The following is a 16,486-nucleotide window of genomic DNA, read 5'->3' on the forward strand; positions in this document are numbered from 1 at the left end:
AAGCTCTCCCAACGTTTACGCTATTCGAGTTCAGAAATCTACGTGCTGCAGATATTGTTCTTCGCCTGCTCCAGAGCAAAATGTAGAGGACTACTTAAATTTGAATTTTACCGAGGATTTCAACGATAAAAAGAACGCAGCATCTGCTTACGCACGAACAGCCTTTGTGCGGTTTTGTGTCACAGTGTATACGCTGAAGAGTAAAGTCGTAAGTACGGCACATAGAGTAGAAAAGAATTAATACCATTTGTCTCACCATCCTTTATAAAGTACGTAGCTAGCAAAGAGCGAAAGAGAGGGTCAAGCTTTGAATTCGATACCAGACACAGGGTTAGCAGTTATCACACCCCACTTGGAGCACGTACAAGAAGAATCCGCGTTAAACTTTTGATTGCTTGGTTCTACTGATACGTAGCGCCTTGAGTACCCCACCTATTTTAGTCTTTTTTCCACATTGCTTTCATTATGTGCAATTAAGAATTGTAGCTGCTGTGATTCCCGGTATATACACTAGGAGCAAACGCAGCGTACCGTATCGTTGCTGACGACAAACATCACAAATCAGGCACGTTAAAGTGAGCATGAAACAACGTGCGCACTGTATTGTGGGCCTTCTCGTTATTGTTGTTTCTTTGGTGTGTATGTGTGTGTGTGTGTGTGACGGGTCATCCAGTAAGACACACTGAAGTTGACACATTCGTTTATTTTTGTCCATGCAGGAGGCTGCGGACACGTGGTGGGACGGCGACACGCGCAGCGCGTCTAATACTTTATTCGGAAGGACACCTGGCTGATGATCGACGAGGCCATGTACGCGCTGTCTTCAAACTTCCTCTTGAGGCAGCATGACATTCTCGCCTTGAACTCCGCGCTGAATTTCTCCTGCGAGGGAATAAAAGAAGTAGCCAAACTGGAGCATGATGCACATGGAGACAGCAACGACTGCCAGGAAGTGGCCTCGCAGTACCTGAGCGAGCAAAAAAGAAGAAAGCGAAAGGCTTCCGAGTCTTGCTATCTTTTCCGACCTAATAGTGCATCTTTCGAGTCCCTGCACGCGTGTCCACCCGCGCGCGCCATCACACCACCGTTGCGCCCGGGCCGTGTGAGGGCATTCGGAGCGCAGGCCAACAACGGTCGTTCACAACGTCGGGACATGGTCCCAATTCAAACCTCTCCAACGCGCGAGCATCGCGCTCGAGAGAGCGGAAGTAGATCACTTTCTCAGCTTCCGCAATCGGGGCCGCGCGTGCGCCCGCCCGACAGCACGCCTCATCTCGTCGCCGGTGCTGATGACATGCTCCGTTAAGTGTCGCGTTCGTGCCCTCCTCATGGGCAGCGCGCGCGCACGCACGCACATGTCGTTGCCCACGCCACGCCGCAATCGTCGCGTCGCGGGGTCGCCGGGGCGGCGCGAGAACTTGCCCCCTGCATACACGGCTGGCTGGGGACCATAAGGCCCACCGCGCCGGCCTGAACGACGCCCCTCGGCGGCGCGCCGAGCTCCGGCTTCCTTAGGGTTCCCGCGTCGTATACCTGTAGCGCGCAATCGTGAGCCGGTCGCTAGACGCGGCCAACATTCGGAAGCGCGCGTGAGTCACGTTTTACTTCACTTTGCGAAACCGGGCAGTGTACACACGGACGTTAAGCCGACCTTTCGGGGGTTCGTTACACTCCTCTCGCCTGTTTGCCTCTTTTTCTTGGTCTCCTTTTATACTGTTTTTTTTTTCCACGTCGTTCACTGTGCCCTGGAAACGGACAACTGCCATCTCGCCTCTCTTTATTCGGGTCCCGAAGAACGGTGGGATCACGGCGGCTAATTCAATTCAAACAAATTCCGTGCCTCGAGCTTATCACATAGCCGACTCCGCTAAATGCAACTCTGCTCACGCTTTGCACACGTTCCGGAATGGAGCAAAAAGTGCGCCAGAGCCACTCGTGCGCGCCTCGCATTGGTCAGGTGGTCTCTACCTTAACGACTGTTGTTTGTTCCCACGCATGTATTCAAAGGCATGCGTCCTTCAAAACAAGCCTTGATATTAATGAGCACAATTGTGAGTGCGACGCCTCTTGTATACAAGTAGTTTCTCGCGAACGAGGTCTGCATTAATGGAGCTCCTGAGCTCCCTGCCAGCGACGCACCAGGCCATAAATTTCTTATACTCGTCCAGCATATTGTTAAGGCTTTCACGCATGCCTTATTAGTCTAACACGATGTTTAGTCATTCTGGTCACTATCTACGGCTGCCAAGTTTCGGCGAGAGACTGGCGTGGTTTTATGTAGACTACCGTTGCACTCAAGTACACTCTTCTTACAGGTACGGTACAGTGGCGCGCGTTCAAAAATATCGTCTATTCTTGGCAAACGGCCCAGAAGTTCGGAGGGAGCTAGACCTGCTTTTGCGACAAGGACAGCACCACGTTCCGGCGATGACTGATGTTTTTATTTCAGTTTTTGAACACTGAGATGGAACACGTTGATAAATTATATTCGCAAAATATTTCGGAGGCAGTTGCATCAACGGCCTAACATATTTCTGCATTCATCGAAATCATTTTCTGGGTATCTTCCCCATTTTTTCTTTCGGACGAGGAGGGCGTTACACGGGACGCGAAAGGACACTCAGGTAAGCAAAGTGGCAGGGAAAAAATGAGAGCAGGTTCTGTACACACTGCAGGCTCCCTGGGCCGGACAGAGACCCGTAAGCAAGGTTGGCCCGGTGCGGCACAGTCTGCACTCACGGCCTCAACGGCGGTCCCGCAGTTCGCACCGAGCATTTGTTATTCTTCTCGACTCGAGGCGAGCAGTGAAAAGTCTCCCCCCTACGTTTCATTTCTGTTTCTCTTCTCGCGCCTCGTGCGCAGGCCACTTCCGCTCTTCTTTTTTCTCTTCTCCTACGCCGCAGTTCTTGAAGAACAATCGCGTTATGCACGATAGGCGGCAAACGCAGTCAGTGCTGCACTCCCTCCCCCTTTTTCCCTCTCCCGAAAACCGCCATGTGGGCAGCCAGGCTGGGCGGTGGGCGTTGCGTGCTGCTCCGCTTGGGCCTCCACGCCTAGAGCCGCGTGCGGACCGAACTGCGGCGGGTCTTTCTTCAGACGTAAGGCTATTGCGCGGATTTGGGTCAGCGTGTCTTTTCATCTCGCACGAGGTAGATTTTCCTTTGTTCTTTCCTCGCCACGCAATGCATGAGGTCTGGGGAGAAGAAGTGGACGGGAAAGAAGGTTCGAACATTTCCAGTAGGTCCGCGAGGCTCGCCGGCTCCTATTCTTTCGCGTATGCGGCGTGTTTGTTTTCATGGCCCTTTTTTCTGCCCGCTCGGAAACGCGCACTTTCAGTGCGAAGGGCACCGTTGTGGGAACGCCGCGAGCCTGGGCTGCTCTGAGTGATGGAGAGCGCCCGATGCGGCGTTTATGCCCTACTCGGCGCGCTTTGCATTTCTATTGGAGGGCGCGCGTGCGCCCGGGCTTTCCGCACCGGCGAGCAACGCACAGCCGCGCCGGACTACTCGGTGTATATTTTTCGTCGTAAACGCGACGACAATTCACTCTGCGCGCGAGCGGCGCCTGACGCCAATTCCGTTATTTATTGACAGGAGCTCGCGAATGCGGCAGCGTCGGGACGACGTTACGCCTGCTGCGCGGCTGTTAAATTTGGAAGCGGCCGCCTTGAATAAGCGCTGTAGCCGCGCAGTAGTAATATGCTCGACACATTTTCTTTTCTTTTGTTGGCTGTTGTTCTGCTCTCGTCTGTCATTTCGGATAGCGAATGCCAGTCTTTCAGAAAGGGAGCGCTTGCGAGGTATGAGTGTTTTTATTTGGGGTGGGATAGAGTTGGGGGGAGGGGGAGTTGGGGGTGGTGGAGATAAAATCGCATTATTGAGCTACGGGCACAAATGGGGTCTGCGCCAGCTATAATCGTGCACAATGCTGCCCGGTTTCAGGGAGGCGGAGTATGTTTGCTGGAGATTAGACTTAGCATAATGTTTGAGATCGTCGGTGCAGGTTAATGCTGTGCGTTTCTACATTCTGCTGCGTTATAACGCAGTGGCAGAAGCGAGTGCGGAAAGTGCAATCCGTTAACATCTCAGCAGCTGCTCAAAATCCATAGAGCCACATGTTGCAGATATGCTCGCCCAGAAAACTAAATTACTGCGTGACGAGTCCATGCTCGTCGACCGGTAAGAACAACGTATTCTTCGTCATTATTGACATAGATTGGCGTACGGCTTTTATTCTAAATACACTTTGTGCGCTGCGGGCCGGTCTGAAAGTCTGGCATAGCGGAACCGTGGCAACAGAACGGCTAGAAGCAGCATGACAGAATAGATGCGCGCTACGGAGGAGATAAGGAAGCTTGTATGCCTCGGCTTTAACTGTTCGCAGAGCGCTCACATGATAAATATCTTCTCCCTGCACTAGAAATTTGACGTACGGGACGCCAGATCTCGCGGCAAATATTGAATAAAACCTAGGATATAATTAACAGGAACCAGAAAAGAAGAAAAGCATTTCTGTAGGAAGAAAAATAAATCGCCTCCTTAATAGCACTGAGTGCTGCCACCCAGAAAGTTCGTGCCACCTATTTTTCATTCCAGCACGGCTAACTCTAGGCAAGGGGGTCAACAAACAAATGGTCTTATTTGTTCCCAGTTGGCGCTGAGAGGAATGTCTCTTCCGGGATGCACTTACGCTGTAAATGGCGTAGATGAAGGGATTGTAACAGGAGTTGCTCATGGCCAGCCAGTGCATGCAGAACCAGATGACGTTGATGTAGCGATACCTGCAAAATATTTTACAAGCATTGCCTCAGTGACGACGCATATGTACACAATACTCAGCAAATGAACAAAAAAAAACAGTCAGGTCAGGTGGATATTTCCCATTTTGAGTTCTTTTCAGTTCTTTGTGCGTGCGAATACAGCGTAGTGTACAAAACCGCGGATGTGTACTCACAGCTCTGAGTAACTTTGCAGAAAAATAAAAGCAAAAGGCCCAAACTGCTCAGGTGAACCGACCATTGTTTTCAGCAGCTGCTTCAGTCACACTGTGTAATGACTCGTTGCACTACCAGTCGCACCACGCCACGCGAGTTTTCGGTGGCTCCGAAGAAAGACGGATAGTGTAGCCCAGCGCACCTACCTTTCGCATTTGCAGAAATAACGAAACAGCCTGTCATGTTATCAGATATAAGACTTTAAGCACGCAGTGGCCTTCCAGGCGTGAGCATTTATTCATACTCTCCAAGTCTGTTGTTGCTATAGTTGGGGAAACATAGCTGTAGTGAAGGAAACACAGCTACATGAAAGACTTTTGAATTAATATAGTAATTGCCTCTAGCAATTCGTTGTTTCAGGCAGCCTAACCAGGGCAGAAACTGGGACCCAATCTGAAAACAGGGAAAATCGGGACCTTTCGTCAACTTTTGCAGTTACGAGCAACACTCCAGAGAGCCTTATCCACCGACTTGCGTATTGAGAAGTCCGTTTTGATAAGTGCGGGCGTGACGAGCAAAAATCTCATTTCTTTTTTTACACTAATACTGCCTCTTCGCAATCACATGCTTTCTAAGTAAATGCACAGAAAAAGTTCCACGAAAATGTGAAGACCGCTTTCTTCACAGCGGTTGTGTCCTGCTTGGGCCAAGCAGTGACCCGCAGTATTCTGAAATTAATTATTAATTAATTAATTAATTAACTATATAATAAATTAATTAATACGTATAAATAAATAACTAAACAAATTCATGAATGCATGGTTTATCCGCTTGCACGACCACTCTGCGGAAAAAAGGTCTTTCTGTATTATAGAAATACTGTCGGTGGCGATTGCTCGTCGCTCTAACCTTCGTTGCGATCATTAAAAAAGAAACGCTACTCAGACCTAAGAATTATTTATAACAACTTTGGTATGCACAATGCAGTAATTTAGTATTGGGAGAACGCGGCAGCAATAACTTGAATTGCGCGTCCACGAGGCGCTAGTATCAAGTTCAGCTTGCCTAAACCTTCTCAGTGTCCTGCAAGGTCATCACCTGCCGTGCTCTGTGAGCAGTTCAGATCGCTTTGTGCACCCATTCAAGCCCCGAGAACGCGAACGCTTACGTGACTCCTGCATAACTGTTCTAGGTGGCAAAATGGTTGTTATGTTGATTTATTGGTGCATTTAGTCATTTTCTTGCTAAGAAAACGGTTAGTTTACTTTATTTCGTAATGTACGCCTTTAACGACGCGAGTCGAAGATGCTGGCTAAAACACGTTTGTGCCGATCCCTGCGTCTCCCTGCCCTTGAAACTTTCTACTCTTTGTGCACTGTACCATCCATTCATTAAGCTGCACAGTTACTCGAGCTCTGCGCATGTATGGGCACTGCATCTTTCTTTCTTTCTTTCTTTCTTTCTTTCTTTCTTTCTTTCTTTCTTTCTTTCTTTCTTTCTTTCTTTCTTTCTTTCTTCCTTTCTTTCTTTCTTTCTTTCTTTCTTTCTTCCTTCCTTCCTTCCTTCCTTCCTTCCTTTCTTTCTTTCTTTCTTTCTTTCTTTCTTTCTTTCTCCCTCTTTCCTTCCTTCTTTCTCTTTCTTTCCTTCCTTCCTTTCTTTCTTTCTTTCTTTCCTTCCTTCCTTCCTTCCTTCCTTTCCTTCTTTCTTTCTTTCTCCCTCTTTCCTTCCTTCTTTCTCTTTCCTTCCTTCCTTTCTTCCTTCCTTTCTTTCTTTCTTTCTTTCTTCCTTCCTTTATTTATTTCTTTCTTTCTTTCCTTCCTTCCTTCGTTCCTTCCTTCTTTCTTTCTTTCTTTCGTTCTCCTCCTTCCTTCCTTCCTTCCTTCCTTCCTTCCTTCCTTCCTTCCTTCCTTCCTTCCTTCCTTCCTTCCTTCCTTCCTTCCTTCCTTCCTTCCTTCCTTCCTTTCTTTCTTTCTTTCTTTCTCCCTCTTTCCTTCCTTCTTTCTCTTTCCTTCCTTCTTTCTTTCTTCATTTCTTTCTTTCTTCCTTTCTTCATTTCTTTCTTTGACCATGCTTCTGCCAAGGTTTTAAGTTTCTCGTTGGTGAAATTTAGACCGAGACAACTAGATCACCTAACAGCATCTGCAAAACATGCGCGGTAGTTCGCTTTGTTGCTCTGCAAAAGCCTGAGACAAAATTGTGGTTTGGACTAGTTGATGGTACGCAAATTGCCAATACTCGGAAAAGCATCGCTAGGCATCGATAAACATGATAGAACACTGAAGACAAACACAGTGGCTGAGAGAGCCTGTTTGCCGACAGTGTTTTTTTTAGGTGTGTCTCGTCCGTTACACTGCTTTGTCGGGTACTTCTTTTCGTAAAAACCGCCGGGTGCTGCGCAAACCTCGAGTGCCCGGTGCCTTTAAAAGCATTCTTTGACATTCCGTAGCTCTTGACAGCTTGTGATATGCCTGTTAATACGCTGGTACTCTTGCTCCGTATATTCTGCATATTCAGGCTTCTTTCAAATGAAGGTAAGGGTGAAAAGTACCAAAAAGAAATCTTGGTGGGACGTACCAATGCTCGTAAGTTGGTAAGTGGTCATTTCAGCAAAGGCAAGAGTAACGGTAGGAGAAAGGGTGAAAAAAAAAAGATACTTGAAACGGTTTAATCATTTACACGCCTAGAGGGGACCCATGCTGGTGTTTTCCTCTGCGGCGACAGTCCTGGTTGTTCCCATGGCGGAGATGCGCGGCCCTATACGAGCGCGTCGGCTGCCAGTGGAGCCCGCGGAGCGCATGCGCGCGGCGAAGGAGGCACGAGGCAAAAGCGGCGATTACCGCCAAAAAGTGTGCTTTCTCATTTTTGTATGTTTAATTGCTGGCCTTATAAAAAATCTAGATGGAAACTTTTGAGTTAATCTGTGCAAGAAAGTCGCGATTAATCTAAAATCAATGCCGGGTGCGCTCTGCTTTTCAAAGCGCGCGCGCGGGGCGCAGAACAGAGACAGCGTGGCGTGCGAGACCACGTTGGAAACGTCATTTTTCTCTCTTTCTAATGCGCATGATCCATTTTGTCAAGAGACTGGCTAGACATGTACAAGGACAAGAAAAGGCAGACTTGATATTTTCAGGTAGCGAGGTTTCATTGTGTTGAACAAAGGAACTCGATGTATGGTTGGTGCCAACGCCTGCACGTGACAAATCAAATATTTCTTCCCGCAACCCCGTTTGCTCTCCAGGGTCATTGGATATGTCCACCGACAGCTTTGTCGTTTCTCATGTGTATTATTCATCGGGAAAATGCCGTCATCGAAGAAGATTCTTTACGCACTCGAAGAACGAAAACAAGGCCCCGCTTCTCCAAGCCAAGAGGCAGCTGCTGAACGAACAGGTCCAGTTAGGCTAGTGTTACTCGTTCGCATTTCCGTTTCCCAGCCGTAAAGGCGGCCGCAACTGTGACAGCGTTCAACGTTGCTTGAACGTGTACATCTCAGCACTTCCCACGCCGTATGGCGAACGGAAAGCAGCACATTTCAATCAAATTGCGATTCATGCACAAGTGCGCCCATGATGCTGACGAAGAAATGCCGAGCTGATACTGTTCCATTAAGCTGCTGGCCTCACAATAAAGAGGGCTTCCATTCTGTGTCCTACATGGCAATGGCCGCCCCTCGACGCCGGTGTCACCTTTTGCTTCATAAAGTAGTGTCCTCAAGTTAACAGCGCAGAACGTAGACGACACTAAAGAAGAGAAGCACAGACAACGAGGTGGACTTTCAACAACGTTTAGTTGGAAAGGACACATATTCTAATATTTACACGGACAGCACGTGTGTCATACACACGTCATTTTACACCATGATACGCACGTCGTCCTGCACACTCAGTGCAAAATTACTGCACGCCCAACAACAGCTTAAGTTCCTTTTCTGTTAACAATATGGACGGCTTGCTTACACATTGGTCCCTTCGTCTGGATATCTCGGCGGCCTCAATAATCCGGCGGACCAACTGTCCACTGTGTTTATTAATGCGAAAGCATTGCTAGGCTATGTCGACAGGGTCGTGTCCGCCACACGTGTCCGTCCCAGTTGTGAGGAACTTAGAAGAGGTAGCGCCAAACGAATGGTTTTAATCGAAAGTGGCTGATGTGAGCTTGATGTCGAAAAAAGAATTATGTCCATAAGTTGATTAGGTAACTAATTAGAGCCAAAAATGTCCAAAAACTGGGCGGAGCCAAGGCAACGTGTGGCGCCAAATTTGAAAAACCGGAAGTGTGGGCGAAGCCATCGCGTGGCGCCAAATTTGAAAACGAACCATGGCCTCAAGTTTGAAAACTCAAAATGAGCAATTAATAGAACTTGATTAAGTAAGACAATTAATTGTGGTAATTGGGTAGTTGGATTAATTTAAATCAGTGTTCAATCAAGTAATTGCGAGGAGAAGGGACAAGTGAAGCAAAGAGAGGCAAAGAGGGGCAAAGAGGGGCAAAGAGAATGTTTTTGCATTCCTCCAATGCGGGTTACTGCAGTGACCTCAAACGTTTTTCAACACTATACATGGTTTGAATTCCGAGGCACATGTTTTGGAAGGGCAATCGGTTACATGAATACCTAAATGCCTGCAGGCTTGATCAACGTTAATTTTTTGCTCTTTCAGTCTATCGGTGATGCACCTGCCCGTCTGCCCAACACACTCTTTCCCACATTTTAAGGGTATAGAATACACAATGGCTTCCGCGCATTCCACGAAGCGATTATGGTGATTTATTGTGCACTTTTGCTGCTTTTTTTGGCTGATATGCATTCACACGCTGACAGAGGCTTTTCAGTTTCCTCGGGGCTTTTAGATCGACATTAACTTCTGCTTTGCCACGAATCTTTTCAGGCGAAGGAATACCTTGTGTACATGTGGCAGGGCCAAAATCCTTCGTTTTTATTTCGCTTCCCTGCTTTCGCCACCTTGTTCAGCACCGAGACGCTCGAGTTTGAGGTTCTTTTTCAACCGTTCCGCCACAGAAGCAAGCAGGTGCGAGGTGTGACCAGCTTTAGTAAGGCGGTCAACCTGGCGATCAGAACTGGACTCCATTGCGTGAATGCACGACTTCTTAAGCGCATAAGACAAACAAAGATTTGCACTGGCTCTTTTAACCAGTGTTGAATGCGCCGACTGGAAAGGGCGTGGCGCCTTGTCAACTCAGTGTTCATATGCCCAGCAGACTTTCCCCCTTTCGACCTCGAGCCTGACATCTAGGAATCTCAAGGACCTCTGTGTGGGAACCTCGTGCGTGATAACAAGCGGCTGAAGAGCATGGCTAAAGCAGGCTAATGCCTACAAAGCAACTTCAAGGGAACTCGTGCCATGGCCATCACAAAGTACTAAATAATCATCAACATACCTAAACACTCTTCGAACGCTAGTCCCGCTAAGGGTGCTTTTTAGGAATCTGTCTTTCCGAGCGAGGTACAAATCACTAAGTACTGGTGCAATACACGACCCGATGCACACGCCGCGTTTCTGCAAGCACACATTTCCCTCCCAGAGCACATGGGTGGACTTCAAACAGAGAGAAAGGATTTCCAATACCCCACCAGTCGACACCCCGCAGGCATTTTGAAATGCGACAGCACCGTTGTGTATCTACAACTTTTTCGACACAATCCAGTATCTTGTCTTGGGGAATGGAATTATACAAATCTTTAACATCTACCGAATATGCTGCAAAGTCAGTGCTCGAATTGCCACGTAAAAACCTAAGTACATTGTCACGTAGAAACCTATCCACAAAAAGCTGCCCCTGAGAAACTTTTTTTCCTTGTATCCGCCACAACCATTGTGTATCCTTGTTTGTGGAAATAAACTGAAACTGAATACTGAAACTGAACTGAAACTGAAACTGAATAAGCTGAAACTCAAACATCGTCAGAGGACTTCACCTGGAAAGGGTCGTCATTGGTTAGCAGTTTTAGTTTTCCTTGCAAGAGCAGGGCATTCGTCTTCTGCCAGGTTCCATTCTCAGAAATCATAACCCGTAGGGGCCAGTCAGGTTTGCGCGTTTTCACAGTGAAAAACATGACAAGGGATGACCTTTTGCTAGTTTCGATGCTGTGCACCAGGCGCTCGAGCTTGAGGCTACTGCATAGCTTCTTAGCAGCTGACTTTGCTTTCCTTAAAACCGACATTCGACGCCTGTTAAAAACGGAACTGATGGTGTCCAACGCTTTAGCCTTGCAGAGGTCATTAGGCACCACAGCAAAACCTCCCTCCCTGCCCGACATAAGCAACATAAGGAATGCGAGGTAAGCAATGCTAGGAAAACTATAACTGCTAACCATTGACGAACTACTACCTTAAGTTTCCATGCACAGTAACTGAAATGTTCGAATCAGGCTAAATAAGTAAAAGAAATGAACCACTATTGCGTTATCAGTAAATGTTAGTACCCATTGCCAGTTGTATACAGGGAGGGGGAATATGATGAACACTACAATGTGAGGCAGTTCGCCGGCACGCATACTAGACATGAGAAGACGCCACACTTGTGTTAAGAGCCAAGATGTCCCCAATTATTTGCCTTCGCTAAGGCTGTCCGCGTTGACGTCAGAGTCGCCAAATCCTCGTGACGCCGTGGTGTAGAAGAGGCATCATAAGCGTCTCTCGTGTGCATAACAAAGTTAATATGCAATGCTGGAGTGAGGTTCGAGCGGCACTAACGTTGCTTACCCTGCTCGTGTCTCTGTACAGCGAGTTCTCACCGAAAAAACAAAAAGAAAGATTAAGCGAAAAGCCAGGAAGCTGTCAGGCATCTTCCAGCTCGAGACTTAATGTTATTTGCGGCTGTGAAGATTCGTGCGTGCACAACCCACGCTGCTGCCTGATTCTTTTTGGTGCTATCTTTGGATTCCAACTTACGAGGAAACAGTGCATGGCCGAAAGGTACCACACCAAATAGAGCGAGGCATTTCCGTCTCGAATGCTGTTCTTCCATACTTCCTTTTCTTATTCCCCCGAACATACCTCCGATTTTGTATGCCAGAGCGGTGCATGTATGCGTTTTGCGTATTTTTACTTTTTTCGGGACACGTTAGCTACATCGCAGAATAAGGGAACTAGCACCATCATTTACGTTCTGTGGGGGTTGGGAGAGTTAATTTGTGTGTGTGTGTGTGTGTGTGTGTGTGTGTGTGTGTGTGTGTGTGTGTGTGTGTGTGTGTGTGTGTGTGTGTGTGTGTGTGTGTGTGTGTGTGTGTGTGTGTGTGTGTGTGCGTGCGTGTGCGTGTGCGTGTGCGTGTGCGTGTGCGTGCGTGTGTGTGTGTGTGTGTGTGTGTGTGTGTGTGTGTGTGTGTGTGTGTGTGTGTGTGTGTGTGTGTGTGTGTGTGTGTGTGTGTGTGTGTGTGTGTGTGTGTGTGTGTGTGTGTGTGTGTGTGTGTGTGTGTGTGTGTGTGTGTGTGTGTGTGTGTGTGTGTGTGTGTAAGCGCACGCGCGTTTGAACCGTAGAAACGGAGTGGAGATGATGGCCAAAAGGGGGCTTTCCGTAGCGAGTGCACCAATCACAGTGATCACTACGCGAAGAATATCATTTGGGATGCGAAGAATCGTAAAGAATGCCGTGGACTAGGTAATTCCTTCTTAAACTTTTTAGCCTGCATAATGAACGGGAAAGGTAGAAATGCGAGTCGTCTGCGCGTAAACTAAAATCCAGCCCGTTGGTCGAGTGTATATGGTAATACAGAGCTGTCGTTTTCGAAAAATATGCACCAAAGTAAGCATTAAGGCAACTTTCACACAAGGGTTAATCTTATATAACTGCGGCACGCGCACTTGTCACACGCGTGTAGAAAGAGAATGAAACATAGTAATGTTTCGGTGAGCACACCATCAGCCGTCGGTGTAGAGGAGGAATCGTGTTCTTGATTGCAATGAACAACAGGCATACCCTTTGGGAGGGGCCCTGCTCGTGCAAATGTACATATAGAAAGCCTGTGAACCACCCAAAAAATGGTTAATTGAAAGTTACAGCTCGTGTGGGGCTTGTTCCGAGTCCTTTGTGCTATAGTCCGGTAGAAGGCGGTAAAAGAACAGAATGGCACTGAAAGAGAGAGCTGTATCCGACTGCTGCCAGCGTCTTTTGTGTAACATGAACATGTAGACCGCTACTGTAGGCAGACCTGTTTCTAATGCCCTTTGTTTTCGCAGAAATTAGTGCCGTACTCTTGTCAAAATTACAAAGAATAGTATTATTTATTTGCAATTCATACCTTTAACACAAAAAAAATGCTGATTTTTCGGTTGAGCCTTCTATATGCGCCCCCCCTCCCCCTCATTTGATTATGTGTGTGTCCTACCGTTGCTGCTCACTCCCATTTTCTCTTCGCCTAGGGGGGCTGTCGCGACGTTATTCTAATTATGGCTGCAACTGTCCTTCTTTTTTAAACAGCCCTAATCGACACTGGCTGCCTTAGAAATTAAGCCGTTCTAAATTTTCAAATATGGCCTAACTACAAAAGTGCGCAGGTAGACCTCGAAAGAAAACGGACGTTCACGGTGACTGTTACAGATATATTGAAGAATACTGCTTTCGGGCAAGTTCTGCGATTCACACTAAATTTTGTCTATTAATTTGGCATAGTGGTCTCCCTTTACTTCGGCATTCTTTACATATGTTCACCCATTTATTAATTAGCGTGTTGCTAAGATACAATGCAGTGCTTGCTACTGGATTCGCGGTAGCGGGTCAGTTCCTGCAAAACTTTTCAAATTATTAATTCCACAAACGAGACATGTTCTAACTCTGCTACAAAAAATGTGGACAAATATTATGAGAAGCGCTTTGTAGAAGATTTTCTTTTGTTTTGCCATTAATTTTATGAGTGTGAAATCGGCAAAAATAGGCTGCAAGCCTTGCTTACTATTTCGAAAATATTTCGGTGTCGCGTACGTCCACACATTTATTTATGAACCGCAGGAAACAACGCGGGCTAAATAAGAGGACAGAATAAACCATGCGGCATATTGTGCACGTCGTACCAAGCCCATTACAAATACAAGGAGGCCTCTCTTCCGCTGCCCCCTCTGTCTCTCCCTACATGCTCTTCAAAAGCGAGGGATTCCTTTGTGCACCTGCAAGCAAGACGGCCAACAGCCTTTCTGTGAATCGACGGTCAGCCTTTGGAACGCAGAAGATCCACTGCCGTGCGGAGCCAGTATAGCTCGCGTGAATTTGCGCCAATGTGGTGCAATTTTCAGCCGGAGGTGGGCGTAGCCCACGACAGCAGTGCCTTTTGTTGCGAAGGCGGAAGCTCTCCCCTAAAGGACACGACACTTGTTTGCAGTGGCCCTGACCGTGAGAAAGCGCCCTTACCATAGGCCGCTCTTCGCCATGACAAGGTCCGTCCTTCCGAGAGCCACAGCGTCAGCGGAGCAACTGAAGAGTGAAACGCTCAACCTTACACGCCCCCCCCCCCCCCCCCGCGCACAAAAACAAACAAACAAAAACTCACAGGTTTTGATTCCATGCAAAAGAAAAAGGGAAAAAGAAAAAGAGTGGTAACGCCGAGAACTTGTGAAAGGTATGGCGAGCAGGTATTTCGCCACATTTATTGAGAAATTAATTTTGTGATTGTCTCCGCACACTTTACTTCCAGCTTACGTACGCAAATCTCTTATCCGGCTTTCAGCAAAACTGATTGAGAAAACTAAACATATAGTTGCTAATGCGTTCTTGCGGCACACAGAGCGGTGTCATGGCGTCATATGAGCACGTCGACCGCATGAAACACAGATGTTGCATGCATTATAGAATTTTGACATTCCCTGCCACACACTGCCCTCAAGTCCCCGGTCCATTTGGATCAGCTTCGCTTTGGGCCATCAGGTGAGCGGGGTGCTTTCGGTTTCGAAACACAGCATTAAAATTCCACACCTACTAATTACGCATCCTCTCCACGTGCGTTGGCAGCGTACAACAAAGTCTTACTCTGTGACCTCGTTGCGCCCCCATCATGCGAACCGTCAACACCGAAATCTACAGCTTCCTTAAGTGCTCGTTACCGAAGAATGGCGGCCTGCTTCCAGCGCCCTCTGTTATTACTCCAATGGCACTATCCTCAATTCGGCTAAATGACTCTACACTGCTGGCACAAAAGCAAGAAAGCATGAGCGTTTTGAAGAAAAACTAGCTCATACAGATGAGTGGCTCCTTTCCACCGGCTGTTTTCAGTCGTCAATTAGGCAGTCTTCATCTTAATACCGTTTGCGGATGTTTGAGACACAAACAATAGGACGTACGCTTTCTAGGTACGCGGATCATTAAGGCCTTAAGTGATGAATAATTTTGGCGTCGTTAGCACTAATGAATGCTTTATCCTGGCTATTGCTTCGAAGCCTCGTCTTTACTCAAGGGTTGAGTAGATGTTGAGAGCTTTATGTTCACCTTTAAAAGACGCCATTCTGCCCCTAATCACCAATTTTCCAGCTCTGCATTTCTTATATATAGATCCAAGCTTTACATACCCATCTTGTCCCATACTATAACAAGGAAGCGTTCGTGATGCAGAACATTGCGGTGCAGCAGAAACTTGGTTTTCGGTCCGCAGCTGCAGGTGTCTGATAATATTTTTGACCCTAAACACGAACTGACAGGCTTCGTGATTGCATTCATCATCAAGCGAATCATCATTAAAAGAATGGGAAGCGCCGATGAAAGCCAATGCACAGGCTCATTATAGCTTATGCTGGCACACCATAAGGAACAACTAATGCACATACAAGCGTTTTTGAGCGTCGTGTTGGTATTCGCAGCGTAAACAAATATTATGCTATGAAGCAGTGAGGACCGATGCACGGCAATTGCAAAGAACTGCAGTAACGACGTGAGTTTAGCCAGATGTGATCTCTGCTGTGAGATATGTTAGCTAGTTTTCGCTGAAAGCATAAAAAATAAATGCCCAGTGGTGGATACTCGCTTGCGCGAGCTCTACTTGACCTGTTTTGCGCATATATTCTACAAAGAGGAACATGAGGGCAAAGGCTGTTCCCATTTCTTAGCTGTTGTTCACTTCGTATTATTTAGATGCACGCTGATTCTTACAAATGCTGAATATGCAGATCCATTACGCGGTAACATTCTGCAACCTGACATGCATATGTGTACATTTCTTCTGTGTACCATTTTCTTTATTTCGATCTTTTTAACTTGATTCTAGCTGCAAAATTATGCGCGAATAACTAGGTATGTATACTAGGGTCCTTTTTGTGTGCATACTCTGTTGCTGCCGCATGTTTCCAGTAGGAAAATGGTGCTTTCCTCTATGAAGCCAGTCTTAGGCTTTTTGGGCTCACCTCTAAGATCACTCATGATGCTGAAAAAAAATCTATCTTTATCTGTTGCGACCACTTTTTCAGCTCCCTTTTCCTGATCACCAAACTGAGTATTCAGAAGGTATAAGTCAGAACATGGTATACCCGAAATTTGTAGTCGGGGCCAGAGTCTAATTGTAAAAACTTCATAGACGCGAGGCCCATCTGTATCGGTAGTCGCGGTGGGGTCAGAGAG

At 47.1% G+C, this 16,486-nt stretch overlaps 1 protein-coding gene across 1 annotated transcript in view; it reads right to left on the minus strand.

Moving 5' to 3' along the window:
- Positions 1-722: 722 nt before the first annotated feature.
- LOC144114622 (tachykinin-like peptides receptor 99D) overlaps positions 723-16,486 on the minus strand; it is a 39,406-nt gene continuing 23,642 nt past the window's right edge. The window contains exons 3-4 of the mRNA XM_077648482.1: positions 4,690-4,780; positions 723-882 (exon numbers count right to left, since the gene is read on the minus strand). Of these exons, the coding sequence (XP_077504608.1) occupies positions 763-882; positions 4,690-4,780 (211 nt within the window). The 3' untranslated portion in view covers positions 723-762. The remainder of the gene's footprint in view (positions 883-4,689; positions 4,781-16,486) is intronic.

Source organism: Amblyomma americanum, chromosome 1 (assembly GCF_052857255.1).
Source record: "Amblyomma americanum isolate KBUSLIRL-KWMA chromosome 1, ASM5285725v1, whole genome shotgun sequence".
Classification (NCBI taxonomy): Eukaryota; Metazoa; Arthropoda; class Arachnida; order Ixodida; family Ixodidae; genus Amblyomma; species Amblyomma americanum.